Source organism: Triturus cristatus, chromosome 11 (assembly GCF_964204655.1).
Source record: "Triturus cristatus chromosome 11, aTriCri1.1, whole genome shotgun sequence".
In the NCBI taxonomy this organism is placed as follows: Eukaryota; Metazoa; Chordata; class Amphibia; order Caudata; family Salamandridae; genus Triturus; species Triturus cristatus.
This window is the reverse complement of record NC_140594.1, coordinates 1159779344-1159802383: the sequence shown is the minus strand read 5'-3', so window position 1 is coordinate 1159802383 and position 23040 is coordinate 1159779344. Positions and strand designations below refer to the sequence as shown.

At 46.0% G+C, this 23040-nt stretch overlaps 1 protein-coding gene across 2 annotated transcripts in view; it reads right to left on the bottom strand.

Moving 5' to 3' along the window:
• The window catches only part of LOC146788635 (putative cation-transporting ATPase 13A4), a 348080-nt gene that overhangs the window by 95895 nt on the left and 229145 nt on the right, over positions 1-23040 (bottom strand). For both annotated transcript variants that reach the window (XM_085635825.1, XM_085635826.1), the window contains exons 20-21: positions 18254-18373; positions 4270-4349 (exon numbers count right to left, since the gene is read on the bottom strand). In XM_085635825.1, coding sequence (XP_085491951.1) covers positions 4270-4349; positions 18254-18373 — 200 coding nt within the window. The remainder of the gene's footprint in view (positions 1-4269; positions 4350-18253; positions 18374-23040) is intronic.

The window sequence follows — 23040 nt, the reverse complement described above, 5'->3', positions numbered from 1 at the left end:
GCCTGATTATGATATATATAATAAATGAGATTGCTTACCTGTCCAATAAAGCGGCCTTTTACCCCACTTTGGCCTGAGGATGTGCTTATTGCCCGATGTTTATTTTTTTGTCTGTTGTTTTTACTTTTAAATGTGGTAAAGGGTGGTTATTAAATACATGTTAATTATTTTATTAATATTTGTTAATAGTAATACTTTTAAATTTATTAATAAGTTTTAATTGTGTTTTATTATTTTAGAGTTTAATTTAGGTGTGTGCTGTGGATATCATAGTGTTAAATTGTGTGTAGTCAATTAATGTTTATTCGTTTTTTATCAATAGCGCTTTTTTTAATTGATTAATAATTATGTTAATTTGGGGGAAAAATTTAATTAAAAATGTTAAAATGTTTTGTTATTGGTGTGGTGTTTTAGGGTAGGAAATACAATAACTACATGTATGTAATAATTAATGTATTTGTTTGTAAATATTTTCTAGTTTAAATATTTTTTATAAATATACTTATTATTTTATATTATATATTATTTGTAGGTTGTTTAATGTAATTAATATTATAATATTGTTTCTTTTTATTAATGTAATATATTTGATTTTCAATTTCTACATATTGTTTATTTATTTTTATGATTTTTAAAATAATTATTTATGCATTTTATTTTAGTTTTAACTGTTTGAGTGTTAATAGTAATGTTTGTCTCTTCGCTATCTATCAAATGTTACACTCACTGGGGTGAGAATAGTTATTTTTACCTCTCCGCTTTCCAGCACTTTCCCTACTGTTGCACTCACTGAAGTGGGAGTAGTAATTTTTACCCCTCTGCTATCCAACACTTTCCCTACTATTGCACTCACTGGAGCGGGAGTAGTACTTTTTACCCCTCGGCTATCCAACACTTTCCCTACTGTTGCATCCACTGGAGTGGGAATAGTAATTTTTACCCCTTCGCTATCCAACACTTTCCCTACTGTTGCACTCACTGGAGTGGGAATAGTAATTTTTACCCCTCCATATCCAAAACTTTCCCTTCTGTTGCACTCACTGGTGTTGGAATAGTAAATATTATTAATTTGCTGTCCAACACTTTTCCTACTGTTGCACTGATTGTATTGGGAAATTTAAGTTTAAATATTTTTTAATAGTTTAATGATTTCATAGAATGTTTTTTTATATTTCAAATTATTAATATATGTATTTTTATTTTTAAGATAAAGATAATAGTCTAATAATTATTTTTAAGTAAATATATATATCTATATAATATTATGTGTGTGTGTTTATCTTTTTAATTAAGTTTATTTGTCATATTTTGTTAAAATTTATATTAAATTTAATTAATGTTGTTAAAGTTAATATTTAGTATATTTGTTATATGATATTTTATTTTATATATATATATATATATATATATTTAAATTGATATTTTTTACATCTATATTTTTCACATCGATATTTTTGATTCTATATTTTTGTACTTACCTGTGTAGGTATGGGAGGCGATATTTTTGTAGTATATATATTTTTTCGATATTTTGAACATCGTTATTTTTGTCATTGATATTCTAACAGTGAAGCAGCCTGCACTACCAATATTCCACTTTCATTCACTCTCCTCTATGTTGGTTCTGCCCTCCCACCACAGCTAGTCCATTGCTTCCCCCAACCTTATGTACTCTTCAAAACTCTCTGCCTACTCCTCAGTTACTCCTTCTCCACACCCCTGCTTTCTCCCATGACCTTACCTACTCCTCCATTGCTTGCTTGCCTCTTAACATAGAGTTTCTTTTTTTGTAATATAGTTGCAATTTTTCCTGTGTCTTTGAGCATTTATTTTTTAATTCACTGCGCCAAGATTGGTGTTTGCTATCTTATAATGGTAAATTAAAAATAACACCCGGCTGCCATGCCATGATGAATAAGTGTGAGGTAATTTCACATGGTGACCTGTGGAGTCATGGCATATACTTGGACATGTATCACCACGCAGGTACGCATGTACATCAGCACACTTTCTTTTTCCCAATACGGTTCAGCAGCACCATTAACCATTTTTCCCCATTTTTGCCAATGTTGAACGGCTTTGACGCAACCCCCTGCCAAAGGTAATAGTCTTCAATGGCAGGACGAAAACAACAAGCTGATTGTCTTTTCCAATGCTTGTTTGTGTTCACTGTAGTGCTCTAAAAGGAGGTACAAAGAGTTGGATCCTCTGAGCATCGTTGCGCTTCAGTACACAATGGCATCAGCACTAGAGCAATGTGTGGAGTGTTGAAATATTAGTGAGTGGCTGCACAGGGGCCAGTGCTGTTGCATGGCGGTGTCACTCTGTGCCAACTATCCATTGTGTGACTGGTGAACGCGGCTCAAAGACTTGATCTATGGATAGTGAAATTAATTTTTTTTTTAATTTCCCTAAAGAATGACTCTTGAAATCATTCATTTTCTCCATTATATGAGAATTCATATTTTTGTCTTCCCAGCAGGCAGCCGAGGCGTGTATACCACAACTTAGCAGGCGGGGTCTGAAGTGCACTTCAAGTAGAACACTTCCGGAATGGGAGACTTTGACCACCCACTTCCCGGCTGAGTGGAGCCTCCCCCCAGAAATGCAAGAGGAGAGGCTGTTTGTGTGCGGCTGCTGCACGCGTCAGGCGCTGAATGTTGTGTCCTGGTTTGCGGGCAACCAGTGGATTGAGAAGTGTAGATCTGTGCTGTTGGGTGGATGGTAGAAAGTGAGGATGCCCAGGTGTGTGCCAGTCATCCAGTGTAGGAGATACAGTGGCATTCACAGTCATGCAGTGCTGTGGGTGGGCAGCAGGGTCCATATACAGAAATATCTCTGTTTAACATGTCGTTGGTCACATATACTCAAGGAGGACATAAAGTTGAGCCATCCGGCACCCACATATCACTGGCCAGAGGGGCGTGATATTTTACCAACAGTCAGGAAGAGGCCAATCCAACGCATAATCAATGCTGATGTGCCCCATCTCTGCGAGCAGATGAAGAGAAGGGCATGTCTGGCGGGTTACACTCTGTCGAAACCCCTCACACTATAAGGACACATCCCCATCCTCTGCGTGGCCAGGATCATTGCGTAAAGCAAGTATGGCTGACTGAACCCCAGCACCCAGGTGTGACTGTAGCTGGGAGGTATTCCAGATGGCCTCATAGTTCATGATACAGGGCAGCTGCCATGAGTGTATCTGCTGAAGGGACTTTGGCCATGGTGCAGATAGTCCCAGATCTCATGTACTCAAGGAATGTGCTATACTTGTGAATCTGTAGAGGTCCCAGCATGTGGTGCATGCCAGGAATTCAAATCTGGAGCGCGCCACCAGCTCTGAGGGCTCTGGACTGGCAGCTACTCTGAGGCTGGAGAGCGCGCTCCATGTTTCTTCTGTGTTCTCTTCAACTAATAAATCTCCATTTATTCAACAAAGCATCCTCATTACAACAGAAGACCTGAGCAAGGGAGACAGCGGAGTCCACAACTGCAGGGTGAGGGGGCACCTAGCATGCCAGCCTAGGTCGCACACCCCACATGACTAACTTTATCCTATGTCTAATGACCAAGGTCCCTGCAGAGACTCTGAGAGGGGGTGACCCAGAAGCCAGTCCAGGCAGGTGTGGGGAGCTCCCTAGAAGGGGAATCCTGCCCTGTCAACACTGGGGCACTGTTTCTTTGTGAGAAGTAAAAAGATACTTTGATGTCACTCAAGAGGTCACAACCTACTGCATCATTGTGCTGATGCCACCGGCACTGTAACAATCGGGTAATGAAAAAGGAGACTTTTAAAAACATATTTTTGTAATTTTACATATGTATAAATAAAATGCCCATTTCATTGGCAGAAAGTTGATGCACCAAGATTGTGCTTCTGTCTGTAGGAGAGGGTTAAGGTTTGTGATGAGCGGACAGTGTTCACTGTTCTACTGATAGGAATTCTAACCATCACAGATGACCCCATAGTACTGTGCACTTGTTTCCACGTAGAGCAGTTTTTCTATGTAAAAAGGAATGTATGGATGGAGAGATGACAGGAGGTAAAAGTTTACTGTATAGTGCAACAGATGGTCATCACCACTGCTTCTCTTACAGTTTGTTTTAAATAAGATTAGAAAAGGCTGACCTTATATATTTACACACACACGCACGGATGCACGCATGCACACACACACACACAAGCACATGCACACACACACACACGCACACGCACACACACACACACACACGAACATTGTTTCAACTGAATTGTAAAGTACTCACTCTAATTTCTGAAATTCTTCTATGAGGCTGGACTTCTGCCCAGGGGACATTCTGGCAAAAATGGCTCCGTGAAGCAGCAACTAGAAATGAACCAGCAGGGAAAGAAAATAAGAAATATTCACATTGGAAGTACAGGCATGTATCAACTGCTCTTCTTCCACAACTGACGCCGACCCCCATTGCATGAACCCCTAGATTTACTAAGCATTGCCCAGCACTCAAGTACCTCACCGTTTCGCACTGCGCCCACCGGCCTTTGTCATGATAACTAAATAGAGGGAATGTTTTGTGCCAATTTGCACCACATCAGCAGCGGGAAAAAACTTTACAAAAAAAGTTATTTGGCAGAGTAATGTAAAATTAACCCCGAAAATACAAAAAGCACGAGCCAGCACCTGGCCGTGCTACATGTATTGCACCGGTCACCCAGCAATCCTCCATTTGAGAAAGGCGGGGCCGGTATCGTCCCTGCCGCAAGTATGGCGGGGCGCCGACCCCCTCCCCCCCCTCGCCTGCTCTCCCGGCCCGGCACGCTCCACCGCGTCAGTATGACGCGGTGGACGCGCCGCGGCGGGGATTGGCTGGCGGGGCGATCCCTCGGCCCGGAAGCGATTAAGGCACTTCCGGGTTGAGGGGGGACAGGGGGCGGGCCGGTTAGAACCGGCCTGCCCCCAGTAATAGTAATAAAAGGCCGGGGATCGCGGGACTCAGACTCTTTGTCCCACGCTCTCAGGCATACTGCATGCAGCCTCTAGGAGGCTGCTAACCTTTGTTTGTTTTATCTTACAGGTCTTCGTGTTTTCGACGGCGGTTCCGGTTTCGTAGACACAGCCGGACACCCGACTCAGTGAGGACGAAGCAGGCGGCTCGGAGGCGTTTTCCCTACGGAGGATTCCGAACGTGGGCAGCGACGAGTCTGCGTGCGGGAGAATTATCGACGAGGGAGCGGCGCCGAGCGGCAATTTATCAGATTGACGGCCAGGGAGCCCCGGGGGTTTGGTGTAAGGCGCGCACATGCGCTGATAAGGTACTGAGCAGGATAGGACCGAGGCATGTATTGAGAGTCACTGTGGCCTAACGGTTAAGGTCTGAGACTCTTATTCTCAAGGTTACCGGTTCAATTCCCATAGATACTGTTCAGGAGCTCGTTTTTAAAAGGGTGCATGTTAAATGCTCGTCGATTCTGTTCAGCTAGAGCGCTGGGGTTTACAAATTGTGGAGTGGATTTGGCATAATAGAGAGTCACTGTGGCCTAATGGTTAAGGTCTGAGACTCTTATTCTCAAGGTTACAGGTTCAATTCCCATTGATTCTGTTCAGTTTGATCTCTTTTAAGGTGTGCAACTCTTCACTTGGGAATAATAGATAAGGTCTGGGGATTCAGGGTTCTTGTCCCTGTGTGGCCAGCCAGTACCTTTAGTCCTGGGGGCAGTGTAAGTTATTCGCAACACCAGAAAAGAATAGAGGGCTTTAAAGTTAAACTGTGGTTTAATACTGAGACAAGACATATGCTAACGTGATTTTCACCGTAGGAATACTGAGAGGGTGCGCATCATGCCAGACAAGGAGGTGAGATTGACGGTGTCGCAGGGAGGGTACACAGGCAGGCCTGCACTTCACTGCTTCTGTGGGCCGCGGGGCTAAGAGTTTGTTCGCCTACCGCCCAGGTTAGCTGGTGTGGTGCGGTCCCGGTTGCGTGGTGCTTACGGCCAGCTTGTGTACCCCCAACGTAAGGTAAGGGCCTGTTGGGTCCCAGTAAAGTGACGAATAGCATTGTACTTGCAGGGTATTTATCGATCGGTGTGTGGGTTATCTGACATTTTGGGGCTCAGGAAAAACATGTCTGGTAAACGGGGGGCCAAGCGTTCCCGCATGGAGCATATGCTGGAAGCTATGATGCGCAGGATGGCGACAATGGATAGGAGATGGGGAAAGGTAGAGCAAATGGGGCACAGCTTAGCGGAGCTCAGACAGAAAGTGGAGGATCAGGGTGGGCCATCAGGCAGGCCCAAGCGGACAATAGTTCCCCCAAAGCCCAGGGGGGAACTAGAAGCACTCGCCAAGCGGGTTAGAAGCAAGAAGGGGAAGGATCAGGACCCAAAAACAGGGCAACCTTTAGGCGAGACACCTAATGGGGGCGGTCCCTCCGGTCTTCCGGTTACACCTGAGAGCCCTATAGTAATTCCTGATGTAGCGCAAAATGTCCCGGTGACCCCTGTGCCAGTACCTGCACCAAGTCCGGTGCCTCCAGCAGCTAACCCGGTGGTACCAAGTGTGATACCAGAGTTGCCCACATCATGCCCAAGTGTTCCGGTCCTGAACCCTGGTGCCCCGGTCCCGGTTTTAGCGCCAGCAGGGGGTGGGCAAGTCCCGCCGGAATTAGTTTCACAGATAGCGGCAGTCCTTCCTTGCTTAGGAAAGGGGGGGATGTTACCACTTTCCGTGGGCACCAAAGAAGCAGGGGAGGACCCACTGGCAGAGGCAAAAAGAATGGTGGCGAGGATTATGGCTGCCCCGAGCGGGGAGCCGAGCCCGGGCGTGAATAAGGCCAGTCAACCTCAACCAGCGCTGCAGGAGAGCGACAGTGGAAAAGACAAGACGGCGGAGCCAGCGGGAGTTCGGGCAATAGGTAAGGAGCTGGCATTGCCATTGTTGGGCGCGGGGGTGCTACCCTCCAGGAGGGAAAATTTAGCACAGCATGTAACACGCGAGGTGAGGGAATTGATTTGGTCTGGTGCGTATGTCAATATGTTTTCTTTACTTGTTGACAACAGGGAAATGGAGTATGCTAAGAGGCAAAAAGATTGGATGCTTCCCAGTGAGTGGCGGGTAGAAATGTCAAGATTCAGGGTGGAGGAGACATTGACCAATTGGATAAGGGCTTTTTCAGTGTTTATGGCCATAATAGCTGAACGTTCACTTAATCTGCAAGCAGAAATGGCGTGTTACCAGAGCAGGGTAACGATGACACATGATAAATATGGTGGCGTAGGTTGGAAAGAATACGACATGAATTTCAGGAAGGCAAAAGAATTTGACCCTTCACTCACATGGGACCGGGTGGACTCTATCTCATGGTTTGACCAGTTTGGCCCAGGGCAGCCGGGCAATGCAGGCCAAAATTGGGGCAAGGGTCACACTTCTCAGCCACCTCAGTCCTTTCGGCCAACACAAACTGGGGGCACAGGGAATGGGGGGGGCGAAAAGGAGTATGCTGGGATTTTTTTTTTTTTTTTTATAGTTTTATATAGCGCTGAATCACCCAGAAGGGTATCTCTGCGCTTGCGACAGCTGACTATCTTGGGCTAGAAGAGGTATGTTTTCATCAGCTTTCTAAAACAAAGAAGGGACATGTCCGTACGAAAATATTGGGGAAGTCTGTTCCAATAGAAAGCCATGCACCAGAGCCCAAGGCACTTGTAAATTCAGACATGCATGCTCCATATGTAACCACCCCTCTCACCCAGAGTCAAAATGCCTTAAAAAAGGGAATGCCTTTTCAGGAAATAGAGGGAGGAAGAAAAAAGAATAAGGAAAAAAAAAAAAGGTAACGCATTCACCCATTGACGTACTTGCTATGACTCCCTGGTTAAATAGGTACCCAGATCATGCCACAGCTAGGATGTTACAGGAGGGGTTTTTGTATGGTTTCAGGATCCCAGTTGGGAATTACACAGGGACACCAGAGTGTAAAAATCAGCTGTCGATAAGATCAAACCCAGGGGTGGCAGCACAAAAAATTAATAAGGAATTGCGCCTGGATAGAATAGCGGGTCCATTTGACTCCGTCCCGGTGCCAAACTTTGTCTGCTCCCCCCTGGGGGTGGTCGCAAAGAAGGAAGAGGGGGAGTTCAGGTTGATTCATAATCTATCAGCCCCTAGAGGCAATTCATTGATTGACACCATCAATGAGGAACTCTGCAGTGTGAAATATGCTTCCTTTGACCAGGCGGTGGAGATGTTAAGGGTTTTGGGACCAGGGGCCTTGCTAGCCAAATCGGATGTTGAATCTGTATTCCGGCTGCTGCCGGTTCATCCTTTAGATCATCACCTGTTAGGTTTTTCATTTCAAGGGAAATTCTACATGGATAGGTGCATGCCCATGGGTTGTTCTGTTTCCTATGCTTATTTTGTCAAATTTAGTTCATTTTTGGAATGGGTTTTCAGGCAGACGACTGGACACCAATTTGTCATGCATTATCTTGATGACTTCCTCTTTCTGGAGTCGGCGGGCTCCCGGGAATGGGCAGGGGCATTGGAGGAATTTTGTGTGCTCATGCGTACATTTGGGGTCCCTCTGGCACCAGGGAAGACAGTGGGGCCAGCAACCACAATTGAATTTTTAGGCATTGAATTGGACTCAGTACAAGGGTGTATTAGGTTACCTGAACAAAAAATAATGAAATTTCGTGCAGCATTGCAAAAGTGTCTGTCAAAAGTAACCTTACACCAGCTGCAACAGGCAGTGGGACAGTTGAACTTTGTGCTACGGGTAATACCTATGGCACGACCATTCTCACGTTCCATCTCACAGGCCATGACATGCCTGCATGAAAAACATCATCACACAAGACTGTCGTCTGAGGTTCGCCAGGACATGCGGATTTGGATCGCATTTCTGGAGGATTTCAATGGCAGGGTAGTGTGGCCCGGAACCCCCACTACTTCTGCTGAGTTAGGTTTATGGACTGACGCGGCGTGCAGTGTGGGATTTGGTGCCATACTCGGGAACCAGTGGGTGGCCCAACAGTGGCCGCCTTGGTGGGTCGAGAGTGGTTTAACAGCCAACATAGGTTTCTTGGAACTGTTTCCGATTTGGGTGGCATTGATCGTTTGGCCCCATCATCTGCAAAATCAATCGGTGATTTTTTGGTCGGATAACATGACAGTGGTCGAATGCATCAATCAACAGGCGGCAAGGTGCAAGATGATTCTCCGCCTGTTGAAAGAGATAGTGCTGTTATGTATGAAGCTGAACATACAGTTTAAGGCTAAACATGTCCCGGGGGTGCTGAATAATGCTGCTGACGCACTCTCTCGCTTCAAGATGCAGGTTTTCAGGGAACATCTACCATCTGCAGAGACAGCATCAGCACACTTCCCGGAAGTACTTTGGCAGATTGGTGCCCCCAACTACAGAACCTCGTGGCTGCTAGCCCAGCACCCAGGACCAGGAAAGCTTACGAAGGGGTGTTTTGGTCTTACTGCACTTTTTTGGGGCAGGACTGGGTGGATAGCTGGCATACGTCGAGTGCATTCCTCTTGTTTTAGACAACTTGAATAGGGAGGGGCGCTCCGCGGCGGCAGCCAGGCGACATGTAGCAGCGGTTTCTTTCTTTGCACAGATCAGGGACACAAAAGATCCCACGAACAGTTTCATTGTAAGGAAGGCATTGAAGGGGTGGTGACGCATCCAGGGGGCTGCTCCTGACACCAGGCAGCCGATTGGTTTGGAGCGGCTGAATGCTTTGCTAACGGCATTGGGCGCCATCTGCAGTTCAATAGGGGAGACATTACTATTCAGAGCTGCCTTTGCATTAGCTTTCTATGGGGCATTCAGAGTAGGGGAATTGGTGGCACGCAGCAAGTTGGATGCACAGGGTGGGCTCCTACTGGAGCACGTGAAGATACAGGGTGACGCTTTGCTACTAACCATTAAAAAATCAAAAACCGATCAGGAAGCTCGGGGTGAGGGGGTTGTACTTCACAGGGCACAAAACAATCCATGTTGCCCAGTGATGCACCTAGAAGCTTACCTCAGACAGAGGAGCAGTGCAGTAGGTAGGACATTGTTACTACACGCAGACGGTACCCCACTTACCATGTTCCAGTTTAAAAGGGTATTGGCAATGGCGATCAGCAAGGCAGGTCTGAATCCAAAGGATTTTGGGACGCATTCATTCAGGATAGGGGCTGCCTCAGAGGCAACAGCCAGGGGGTTGCGTAGCAGTAGTGTAAAGAAGATTGGACGATGGGCTTCCAATAGTTATAAGCGTTATGTGCGGCTGCACATACTTTAAACAAATCTTTGAACGGGAGACCGCAATGACTGTGATAAAAGGTATGAACGAAGGGGGGTACTATCGTAGAAACAGTTTGTCACATGTTTATAGCTCTGAATTATGAATATAGATGAACGGGGTGTAACAACGTGATAACATGAGTTTAAATTATAACGACATAAAAAGGAGTTAGCATAATGTGGGGTGACTTTTGTTTTAAGTGAATGCTCGTAGCGCTTTTATAGCGCATAGTGGGAAAATGTTAATCGGAAGATTAGAGTTCTGCAATGATGTTGTGTTGAAGATATGGTTGGGCCATGACACTACCTAATGATAATGTTTCTCTAAACTTATAGTGAACCCCTGAAGAAGGGCTAGAATATAAGCCCGAAATGCATTGGGACAAAGGAGAACCACTAAGGATTTGTTTAAAGTATGGGGCATGCGACAGGAAGAAGCATGAGCACAACTGCCGTGTAGAAGCTATTCATACTTTTTCAGTCTACCGTGCAACAAGGATAATTGAAAGAACATTTTGGATCATTTGCAATAAAAGGACTAAACTTGAATGAAATTGGTGTATTTTTTATATGCATTTGGCATTGCAGTGCACCCGAGTTTGAAGTACGTTTGCTTCAACTTCTCTGAAATTTATAATCACACGTGGTACCAGGTCAGACCATGGTCGGGTTGCACGCCAAAATCTTCGAATTTGGATAAACTTTGAAACCTTCGCCATACACGGAGTGCACTTGACTAAACTCATTTTTTATGTTGGGTCTTTTGAATAGACACAGTCCTCCGCCCACTATAGTTATTTTGCATTTGGGTGGGAATGACTTGGTAACATTAGGCAGAAGGGTCTTGATGGAGGACATAATCTCCGAAGTCGGCTGGTTAGCTAAGGCGTGCCAGGGCTGCATCATAGTTTGGTCGCAGATGAAACCCAGATTTAAATGGAGGGGGGGGGGAGTTCTGTGAAAGCGTTGAATCACTCGGTAAGGAGGGTCAACAATAAAATAGGGAAACTGTTCAGATCCCCTCAACTACAGAACATTGCACACAGGCTTGTCAGGGGAGAACCGTGCTTCTTAAAAGATGGGGTCCACTTGATTAGGTTAGGTAACGAAATAATGTGAGAAAATTTCATAGCTTGGCTAGGGAGTGTAAGGGCGGGGCATGACCTTTCAGGGCAACAGGAGGGGGGAGCCAGATAGTCGGGCAACTGCGCTGGCCTGTGGCGGTAAGGTCATGACTGGTGAGCAGTAAATTTAAGGTCCTTAGGGGGCGGCACCATTCTCGGATGGGGTCACCCAGGGGGAGGGACAAGGGGTCTCTCCTCTAACTCCAGGGGCGGTACATCCGGTTGGCTGGATGGGTGCGGGGAAAGGGGGGAGTCACGCTTTCTTTAGGCTGGTTGGCCACCCCGCACTGGCATGGACGTCACTAAATGGCGCAGAGTGCAAGAGCCCCCAATTTTAATGGAGTTCAGGGAACATATGGGGGTAACCGGGGGGGGGAAGTACCCTCTCGGTAAGCGGGCCCTTTGCGCATGCGCACTCCGATGGGAGGGAGTGGCTAATTGATAAGGATCTGACACCGGTTAGCGACCTTGCCGTAGGCCCAAATAGGATACGCAGAAAGTAATTAATGTATGATTATGATCCAGATGTTAGATTCGGATAGGAAAACTATGTATTAGAAATATGTTAAGGTTAGCCATCTGATATCTGTGCATATGAATTGTAATCAAATGTCGTGTTATGTTTCTGCGTAAATTGTGTAAATATTGTTTAATTCAATTTTAATTTTGTTTTCATATTTTAATAAATACGGCCGGGGGTTATACAACCCCCGCCTCCAAAGAAACTCCCTTCTCATGTCCATCATTAGTGAATGTGGTTTATGCGCAGGGCGGGGGAGGGGGTAGTTCGGTAGTCCCAGACCATACTGACTTCACTTCCATCTGTAATGACCAAACTTTACCAAATTGTAATGTTCAGTTGATGAAAACGCCTTTCCTGATTTACCCGTACTGTGCTAAAGCCGTTTCAGGGTGGGCGATCAGTGTAATGTTTCCTCTGACACAAGTCAGCTACGCTCTGTGAGTAAGTCAAACTCGGCTTTAGATTAACTGTTCAAATATAATATGCTAATAGGGAGCTTTGCATAATTTCCGGATCCTACAGATCACTTCCGGTGGCAGCCAGACAGGGGTCAGAAGGAACAGGCTTTATAATGAGATGGAGAGATGTCCCTCTGGAATGTGCTGACCTCGGCATAAAGTGTTTCTTTGCTTCAAACGGTTGTCCCTAGGGGTCAGAGCACAGCGCCAGATGTTAGGAGGCCGGCCTCATGGGCAGTGCTGATATGATGTCTTTTGAGCTGTTGGCCACATTTAAAATTCAATGAATATTCAATGTGATCTCCTTTTCTATCTCTACTGTCTTTTATTTTCTGATCACTAATGTTTAGGGAAAATAAAAATAAGTGACCACAAAGTACCCTCACTGTAAATTTAGGGTAATTTCTGGCCTCGATAAAGAAACCTGACAACAACTGAGTGCATTTCTCGAGTGAAAGTGACTGTGGGCGCAGGTCTATTTACAAATCAATCACCGACATTTTTAAGCTGTATTCATTTCTATGAAGCATCTAAAGTGCTCCAGTGGTCACCAGTGCTGCTCCATAATCCTGCACCTGAAACAATCATGAAAAATAATCCGTTCTTTTCCAACACTTGCGTGCTCACTATGACCTTTTTAGCTTTATTTGCAGAGAAAATGTAAATGAATGTCAACCGCCACAGTGCCTTTAAACTGGACGCCATAGCTTTATTTCAGTTTGGAAATAAACTCATTTTGCTCAGAAAGAAGTCCTTTTGTTGACTTTGCTCATACTAGCAGTTGTGAAGGTTACCAGCATCCCTACCCTATCTTCCTGACAAGACATCCGGGTCTCTGGCTGTGCAGCCCCCACAAGAGCAGGTGTGACGTCAAATGGGCATCTCTCCTCTGCTTCCAAAACACAGAAGACTCTTCCTTGAACCCGGCTCTAGGTAAAATGTTCAATCTTGGCCTTTACACACAACAAAACGTTTTAAGACTCTTAATTAGAACCACAAGTTAAAGCACCTTCCATTAATCCAGCTCAGACCAGCCAGATTTCCAGATACCACACATGGGCTGGGCATCTTTTTAGTGATGACTCTGGGAAGGTTGACACCTGAACGGAAGAAAGTATCTTTACTTCTCATTTTAAAGACAGGTAAAACAAAGGGCTCGATTCTCAACCCGGGTTTCCAAAAATAAAATGCACTTGAAGGGTCTTCGCATATGTTGTTGGTGTCGGTCCCGCAGTCAAGTTGATGCGTCGATTTTCTTCACACGACAATGGTAATTTTTCCGGTTCCGAAGACGAAGCGCCGGTTCTGACTGGCTTTGGCATCATCATAAAGATCTAATGGTCATTTGAAAAATATAGAGGTCCTGATGAGGAGAATGGCACATTCCTGAAGAAGGCTGAAGAAGGCGTTTGGCCGAAACGTGCGTTGAGAAGATACCAAATACAAGCCATAGCACTATTGAAAAACAACATTTTAAGATTTGGGTTTATATAAACCAGGGCACGCTAGACAATATAAGTCACAGCTAGTGTGAAAAAAATAAATAATGACGAACACTTGATCTTATAACTGTTTTTTTAGATTGAATTATGGAATATTCTGTGAATAGGAAATAAATTACTAAGTGATTGAATTAGTATGCAAGACTGAGCAAGAGATGAATCTGGATTCACAAACATTGGTTTTACGATGAGGATGCTGGTGTGAAAGAGTTAGGAATGATGGTGTGACAGTGAAGAAGAATGGTGTTTTACTGAATTGATTTGTGTACCTTTGTGATCTGCAACAATGAAGTCCAGAATATTGTCTATATGTTGTGTGTGAAGGGAGGACATTTTATAGAATTTCCATTGATTGAAAATAAAGAAACATATCTGAATGAAGCAGCACACTCTCTGGGCTGGGTATCTGGATGAAAAAATACATGTACGAATGAACTGAATTTGAAAGTTTTAAGTTGCCGGCGCTGTATTAGCTTCATACAGTTGATCTACAACATAGAGTTATTTAACTTCAAAAGAAACGTACGCAGACTGATGCGCATCTTGGGATCTGACTCTTATGACAAGGAGGAGGCCTGCATATTTGCGGTCGACATTGAAAAAGCCTTTGATAGCCTGGAGTGGCCTTATCTCTTTGATGTCTTGAGGGCTTTTGGGATGGGGGAACGTTTTGTCCAGTGGACGGCGCTTCTTTATAGTGCTTCCACTGCTAGGGTGCGGACGGGGGGCTTGATATCTAGTGCCTGCGCGGTCGCTCGGGGAACGAGACAGGGGTGCCCGCTGTCCCCCTTATTATTTGCACTGGCAATGGAGTCCATGGCCGCTCATGCTAGGTTGGGACGGTATTTTCCAGGGCTACTGGTCGAGGGACGAGAGCAGCACATAGCATTATATGCGGATGACCTACTTCTCTTCTTGCCGGATGCTGGGGAGGCCTTGCAGGGGGCGCGGGGTTTGCTGGAGACTCTGGGGAGGGTGGCGGGACTCCGGGTGAATTAGACCAAGTCTTGTCTGTTTCCCACGGGCCCGGATGGGTTGCTTCGCCAGGGGGATGTCCCATGGGAATCCCGGTGTTTGCCTTACTTGGGAACCAGGATTTATCACGATCCCGCTGATTTGTTAGAGGGCAACGTGGGGCGAGCAATAAGAGGGGCGAAAACCTGCTTTGAGTTCTGGGGTACTCTCCCATTGTCGGTGGCCGTCAGGGTCGCCTTAGTGAAAATGGTCATTTTGCCCAGACTTCTTTATTACTTTGGGACACTTCCAGTCTGGATTCCGGGAAAGCTATTTGCTCAACTGACCACGTTGATTACGGGGCTTCATCTGGGGTGCGGGGAGGCGGAGGGTAGCGCTGCTTACTCTACAGCGCCCCAGGAGTGAGGGAGGCCTTGCGTTGCCGGACCTGGAGTCCTATTACCATGCTGCGCAGCTCCAGTGGTTCACAAAGTGGGTGGCGGGTCACATCAGGCGTCCGGAAGAACAAAGAGGGGCAGATCCGAGTTGGTCCCAATTATCTTGTGTGCTGCTCCGGGTGCCGGTGAGGGACGCCTCACTACCTCCGGACTTGAGGGTGGTTCGACAGTGCTGGGCGCGGTTGGCCAGGAGGGCGCGTGTGATCATTCCTTACGCACCCGAGATCCCTTTGCGAATGTGTGAGGCGCTACCCCACGGGGGAGACTGGAACCGGTTATTGGCCTGGGAGGAGGCGGGAGTTATGACATTGGGAGACTTATATGAGGATGGTAACCTGCTCCCTTTTGACGACTTTAGGGAGCGGCATGATCTCCCGCGGGGGGACTTCCTGTTCCATGCAGCCTTGACTGCGGCCGTCAGGAAGCACTGGTGGAAGGGGATGATAGAGCCGGACACCTCTCTTGCCTGTCAGTATGTAGTGATGGCGGCGGGTATCGTTAAAGCGGTGACTTGTCTCTATAGGCGGATTACTGGCGATATGCGGAAACCCCTGGCTGCCCTGCGCGTCAAGTGGGAAGCGGACCTGGGAGCACCTATTACGGACAAAAACTGGGAAGAAATCATGGAGCGCCCTTGGAAGTGTACACGAAATGCACGCTTCCAGCTTATACAGTTTTATGTTTTTCATAGGGCATACCTTACCCCTCACAAGATAGCTGAGTACTTTGGTGGGCCAGATGCTTGCCCCCGATGTGGTTATGGTGGGCGACTTTTCTTCACATGTTCTGGGACTGTCCGCAGGTGACAGGGTTTTGGGAGGAAGTGGCGTCGTTACTCCTGACGGTGACAGAGAGGGACTTGGAGGTAGGTCCGGGGGTCTGCTTGCTACATGGATTTCCGCATACAGCAAAGACTAGGGTCACCAGTAGGTTTATTGATCTGGGGCTGGTCCTGGCGAAGCGGGAGATTACTTCTCATTGGAAGGCGCGGCAAGGCCCTAATTTATTACGGTGGGCTAGGGAAATGGAGAAATGGGCGGGAAGTGAGGGGACTTATAGATTGTGTCTGGCTCGACGCAGTGAAAATGAAAGATCGCACGAATGGGCCCGGGCATGGTTGGCACTCCTGGACTTGTTCAAACGCTCGGTTGTGGGGGATGGGGGAGGTCCGGTGGGGGATGATGGGACCCCGGTTCCTTGAGCGCCCTGTAACAGGCTTCCCCCCTCTGCTCTTGAGGTACTCTCTGTTGGGATTGCTGGGAGGCAGGCCCGACGTGTGGTGGCTGAGGCTTTGATGTACATGTAATTCTGATAGGTACTGGCGAAATGCTTGGGTGGGTGGGTAGGGTGGGGGGGTTCGTTGGGGGGGTTGCTGGGGGAGGGGGTGGGGGGTATTTTGGCTGTATTGCACACTCACTGTGGATTACTCTTGTGGATGCGCTACCTTGTAGCACGGATACTATTGGGGTGAATGCTGTACAGTTGTAGTTCATATGCTGGGGTGCTTACTGCAATGCGTCCTGACTTGGTTGGAGGGCGGAATATCGGGGACGGGGATTGACTGCATTTTGTTCTGTGACCTAATAAAGTCTGTTTAAAAAAAAAAATAACTTCAAAAGAAAAACAGTTCTGTTTGTCTCCTCCTGGACCCACACTGGACACTCACAAAACTTTGTTTCATTGTTAAAACTGATGCTCATTTCTACTCAGTCTAATCCATCAAATCCTACACTCCAAGGATTGGAAAGGTCCATGCCCAGTGGATCCAGACGCACCAACGTCAACGCTCTGCACATGGGCTTAACGCTAGGATCTGGAGTAGAAAGGAAAGGATCCACCCCCCTTAAAGGGAGTGATCTGTCTTGGGTATGGATGAAAATGAAAATAGGACTTCTACTGTTTTTTACTCACCTGAAAACCCTCTAGGAGGCCAGCATCCTTGGGTGGAGGCCCATAGTGTTCCAAAGTTGTATGCCCTGTACTCCACTGGTTTTCCATCTGTTCTTCTTTTAAAGATGAATTTGACAGGGAACCAATGATGTCACTTCCTGTGTCTATGGATGATGAGAAATGCAGTGATGTCACTTCTTGTGCAGACGGTTGATGGAAAATGAAGTCCGCTTGCCTGGCTTCTTCATTAAAAGATCGTTTGGTGGGAAAAAGAGATGCCATTTCAATGTACATGCCTGCTGGAAATGAAGTTCTCTTGCCTGGCTTCTTCTTTTAAAGATGGTTTAGGCAGGAAACCAATGATGTCACTGCCTGTTTAGATGGATGATGTCACTTCTTGTGCAGATGGGTGATGGGAAATGAAGTCTTCTTGCCTGGCTTCTTCTTTTAAGGATAGTTTGGGGGGGAGTAGTGTCACTTCCAACGTGCATGGCTAGTGAAATTAAAGTCCTTTTGCCCGGCTTCTTCTTTTAACGATGATTTTAAAGTGAAGCCAGTGATGTCCCTTCCTGTGCAGACAGATGATAGGGAAGGAATTTCTCTGGTCGGCGCCTTCTTTTAAAATTGTTTTGGTGGGAAATTCATGATGTAATTTCCTGTCTAGATGGATAATGGGACAATCCCCCAAAAGCTGTCACAGAGTTGAAATTTGTACTTCCGGTAAACATATGACCAGGTTTGCTATTTTTCAAGCCTATTTTCTAAAACGCCAATTAATACGTGCAAATAAGAAACAGCGAAGACCTAATGAAATACAGAGTTTTGTACAATTCAAGTTGCCCTAGCACCAAAGATTCTGGGTCTAACGTATACCTAAAGTGATCTGCATGTGGAGTTTTTCATGTGAGGAATTACATGTTCTGTCTGTGCTTGTATGGCAGAATGATTCACTTTAAATCTCTCCAAACATATGTGCACATCACCAGCCCCCAGAGTTAATAAAAGAACAGAGGATAACAGCTATATGCAAATATATATTTCAATTCAGACTTACCTTTGGAAGCAAATTGCTAAAGTGTTGCAGAATGACTTGATAGGATTTCCCAGTCATGGCAAAACTGAATGTACTGTGTTCATCCAAGCTGAGGCCCCCATTCGAGTGGATACAGGTCTCCTGCAAATCAACGTGAGATACACATTGTTATTTCAGGAACGCCTCACTTTCCTTGGGCGTTTCTGAACTGCACTGTGTGCCAATGTGTGCAGGGCCTGAGAGGGATTTGTGAATGTGAAACAGTGCAGCAATGACTACAAATAAATAATGTATTTCATGAACTATCAATGACTCTGTGGTGGCGGTTCATCCTAAGGGAGCACACTTTGTAAATGTCCCCATCACTTTTACTGAAAGACAGCATTTCTCAGAACAGAAAAGGAAAGTACCCCCCCCCCCCACACCTCCCACACACCCCTAGGGCAGACCCACAGTTTCCGTCACACAAATATCAAATGAAGAAAGGTCTCCAAGACATCACTTTCCAAGTTACCTTGTATTGATTCGTAGTAAGTGATAAATGTGGAATAAAGAGTTGGGATTGGATCATGGTGACCTGGAGACCAGTATCAATGATCACATTACGGTGCTGATCAGGCGCAAACACTTTCCCCACTCCTGCATTTAGTTTAAAAAAGATGTCATAATGATGTGAAGATGTCAGGATGGTTGGGAAGTTGGGAGCCTGGAGGTCAGAGCTCACAGTCTGCTCTGGAGCTGCAGCCTCGAACATAGACCCGAAAACATCCTTCTAAGCTACCGACAACATGAGCCCCTTATTTGTAAATTTCCTGAGGTATTCAAAAAGGTCCTCCATGGTCTAATGAGTGGAGTCAGGATCTCCATTGGTGCAATGCCTGGCAGAGGTTTATTTCCCTTATATCTAGAATCTTCTGAGTGCAAATCCGGCAAGAAGAGACATTCATCGTTTACTGCTACTTTCCTATCAACAGCATGTAGTTGTTCACATAAACAGAAGGGTGATGCCGCTCAAAAATAGGTTTAAACAAACATTTCCCCATTTCACTTTCGCCCTTTGGTGCTCTCTGCAACCGGCTGCAATCACATCAAGGTTTCAGTGAGATGCAGCCAGGCTTTCGTCGAGGACAGAGACCGTGATGCTCTCTAGGACCTGAAGCTGGGCCAAGACAGTCTCACCACCGTGGTCGTTCTGGACCTGAAGCTGGTCCAAGGCTGCCTGACCACCTTGATCCTGCTGGAACTAAAACTGGTCCAAGGCTGCCTCACCACCATGGTCCTGCTGGACTTAATCTGGTCCAAGGCTGCCCCACCACCTTGATCCTGCTGAACCTGAAGCTGGTCCAAGGCTGCCTCACCACCGTGGTCCTGCCGGACCTGAAGCTGGACCAAGGCTGCCTCACCACCTTGATCCTGCTGAACCTGAAGCTGGTCCAAGGCTGCCTCACCACCATGGTCCTGCCGAAACTGAAGCTGGACCAAGGCTGCCTCACCACCTTGATCCTGCTGGACCAAGGCTGCCTTACCACCTTGATCCTGCCGGACCTGAAGCTGGTCCAAGGCTGTCTCACCACCGTGGTCCTGTCGGACCTGAAGCTGGACCAAGGCTGCCTCACCACCGTGATCCTGCTGGACCAAGGCTGCCTTACTACCTTGATCTTGTCTGACCTGAAGCTGGACCAAGGTTGCCTCACCACCTTGATCCTGCTGGACCAAGGCTGCCTCAGCACCTTGATCCTGCTGGACCAAGGCTGCCTTACCACCTTGATCCTGCCGGACCTGAAGCTGGACCAAGCCTGTTAGTGGAATTTCAATATCCTCAGAAGGAATATATTCCTCTGGTGGTTCATCTTCTTTGAAGAAGTGAAACAAGTGTGTTACTGGATTTGATTCTGGGCATACTATCATGAATAGAATACCTCTGTCTGGTGAGATTCATGTGCCTCTATCACAAAAACTGCTCTACCACCTCTTGGTGTCAGACCATGTTTTATAGGTTTTAGAGTGATGGCTCTCCTTAAATTTGGATGGATGATTATTGCATCCTCGTCGGTTTCTTGAAAACCTGTACAATTAAAAGCTGCTGCGACTTGGTCGGCTACAGCCCCACCAGTATCGGTGTTTGTGCCGTTTTCGTACATTGTTTAATGAAAATCTGCAGAGCAAGCTTCAAGGAAACAAAGATAAGGTGCACAATATTTTGGAACACTGTATCCTTCAACGTTGAACAAACCAAACAGCTAATACATAGGAATTTCGTCCTACTCAGCTATGGCGGATATTATCCCTACCCACTCCAGACGTCTTATGGAGTTTTATGAGTAGAGGGTCTCTGAGAAAAGCACGACTGAGTTACTTCAGTATCTAGCGTTAAATTAGTGCCTTACCAAACCGTTGGGCACCATGTAGTGTAGTTCCTATATCCCTGATGGGCTCTGCGCATTGGAATAACATACACTATAGATTTGACATAGGACTAAGGTCAGTATGTCTAAATAAGGGCCAGATTTCTATGTCCAAATAAGGGCAATGTGAATTGTACCTATATAAGGGCATAAATCGGGAAACCTATATACAGAATCTAAATCTGCACACAACACCAAGGTCATGAAACAGTAGAGTCAACGTATCTTAACAGAACGGTCATGAAACAACACAGTCAACGTATCATAGCACCAAAGTCATGAAACAGCGCAGTCAACGTATTTTAACACCAAGGTCATGAAACAGCGCACTCAACGTATCTTAACACCAAAGTCATGAAACAGTGCAGTCAACGTATTTTAACACCAAGGTCATAAAACAGCGCACTCAACGTATCTTAACACCAAGGTCATGAAACAGCGCAGTCAACGTATCTTAACACCAAGGTCATGAAACATTGCAGTTAAAGTATTTTAACACCATGGTCATGTAACAGCGCAGTCAACGTATCTTAACACCAAGGTCATGAAACACGCAGTCAAAGTATTTTAACACCATGGTCATGTAACAGTGGAGTCAACATATCTTAACACCAAGGTCATGAAACAGCGCAGTCAATGTATCTTAGGACCAAGGTCATGAAACAGCGCACTCAACGTATTTTAACACCAAGGTCATGAAACAGCGCAGTCAACGTATCTTAGCACCAAGATCATGAAACAGCGCAGTCAACGTATCGTAGCACCAAAGTCATGAAACATAGCAGTCAATGTATTGTAGCATCAAGGTCATAAAAGAGTGGAGTCAACATATCTTAACACCAAAGTCATAAAACAGTGCACTCAACGTATTTTAACACCAAGGTCATGACACATCACAGTGACGATATCTTAGCACCGAGGTCATGACACAGCACAGTCAACGTATCATAGCACCAAAGTCATGAAGCAGCGCAGTCAACATATTTTAACACCAAGGTCATGAAACAGCGCAGTCACCATATCTTAGCACCGAGGTCATGAAACAGAACACTTAATTCATTTTAACACCAAGGTCAAGAAACAGCTCAGTCAACGTATCGTAGCATCAGGGTCTTGAAACAGTGCAGTCAACGTATCGTAGCACCAGGGTCATGAAACAGTGTCAGCCAAAAAGGCTTTGTGATCCTGTTGGAAGTATCTAGCTTCAGTGACATTTCCGTGAAAGCTAAGCCCTCCCTCCCACACGCTTCTTATGCTCAGTCACACACTATGCCATCGCTTCACCAAAGCTACATTCTTGATTCCACTTCTCACAGAGGCGGTACTATCAATGGTGCAGTGGGTGCAGTGGCACCGAGGCCTCAGATAATGTCTATATTAAACTCTCCAACCAACAGTAAAACAACCCATGCACTGAGGCCCGTAACACCGTTACTACGCCACTACCTCCCCCACCTTCTATCCGGCACTGATCACACTGTTTTAGTTGAAAGTCATTTAAATCGAAGCAGCCATCTCCTTTCTTTTCTAAACAAGAGGCAAACCAGCCTCTCCCTAGTGCACCCGAGAGCTGTGTTTGATGCAGAATCTGGCGAATGAGCAGTGATTCAATGTGGGCTTCTTTCCAATAAACCCTTCTTGAAGCAGTGTAGCCGTCACTGGTGCAGGAGGTGCTGTGGCACAGGCGACCACAGAGCAGAGAGGTCTTTTGCCGTCTTTTATCACCCAGCAGTCATGTACAGGGGCCCATACTCCGCATGGTGATCATGGTGTCTGATAGAATATTGAAGCTAAAAATATTGTGTGGACAGAACATTAATCAAAAATATCCAAGACCAAAATATCGAGGAGATAAGTATAGATTCACTATTCTTAACTCCACATCTGCGTGTCTTGAAGATCTATACATCGTCAAGGTACATATATGCAGATCTTAGTAAAACTTTGCTTACTCATAGAAACTTACCTTCACAATAATTCTGTCCTCGATATTTTTGACACACCATTATGCCCAGAGTATTTTTTTACCTCAGTATTTTGTCAAAACACCGGGATCACAGCAATCCTCTGCGCCACTAATTACGATGATCGGGTGAAGGGGTCATGTTTCAGCCAATGATCCACAAAGCCACTTTAGGGATCTTCACTCGTCTATCATTTGCTCAGCCCCACAACTTTAATTAATGCAAGTCGGAAAGTTCTGTGTCCTGTGATCCTGTGCTTGATGGACGTGGAAACTCAAACTGAAGTCCAAGATCTTTTGCAATAAAAGGGAGAGCAGGAGTCCATCCAAGGGCAGACGGGTAAAAGAGTAAGAAAGAAGAGGGGGCAGAGGAGAAGTCGCGTAGATCTCCAGAGAAAGTATTGTGGGACAGATTTACAACTTAAGCCCCTTGCGCCACC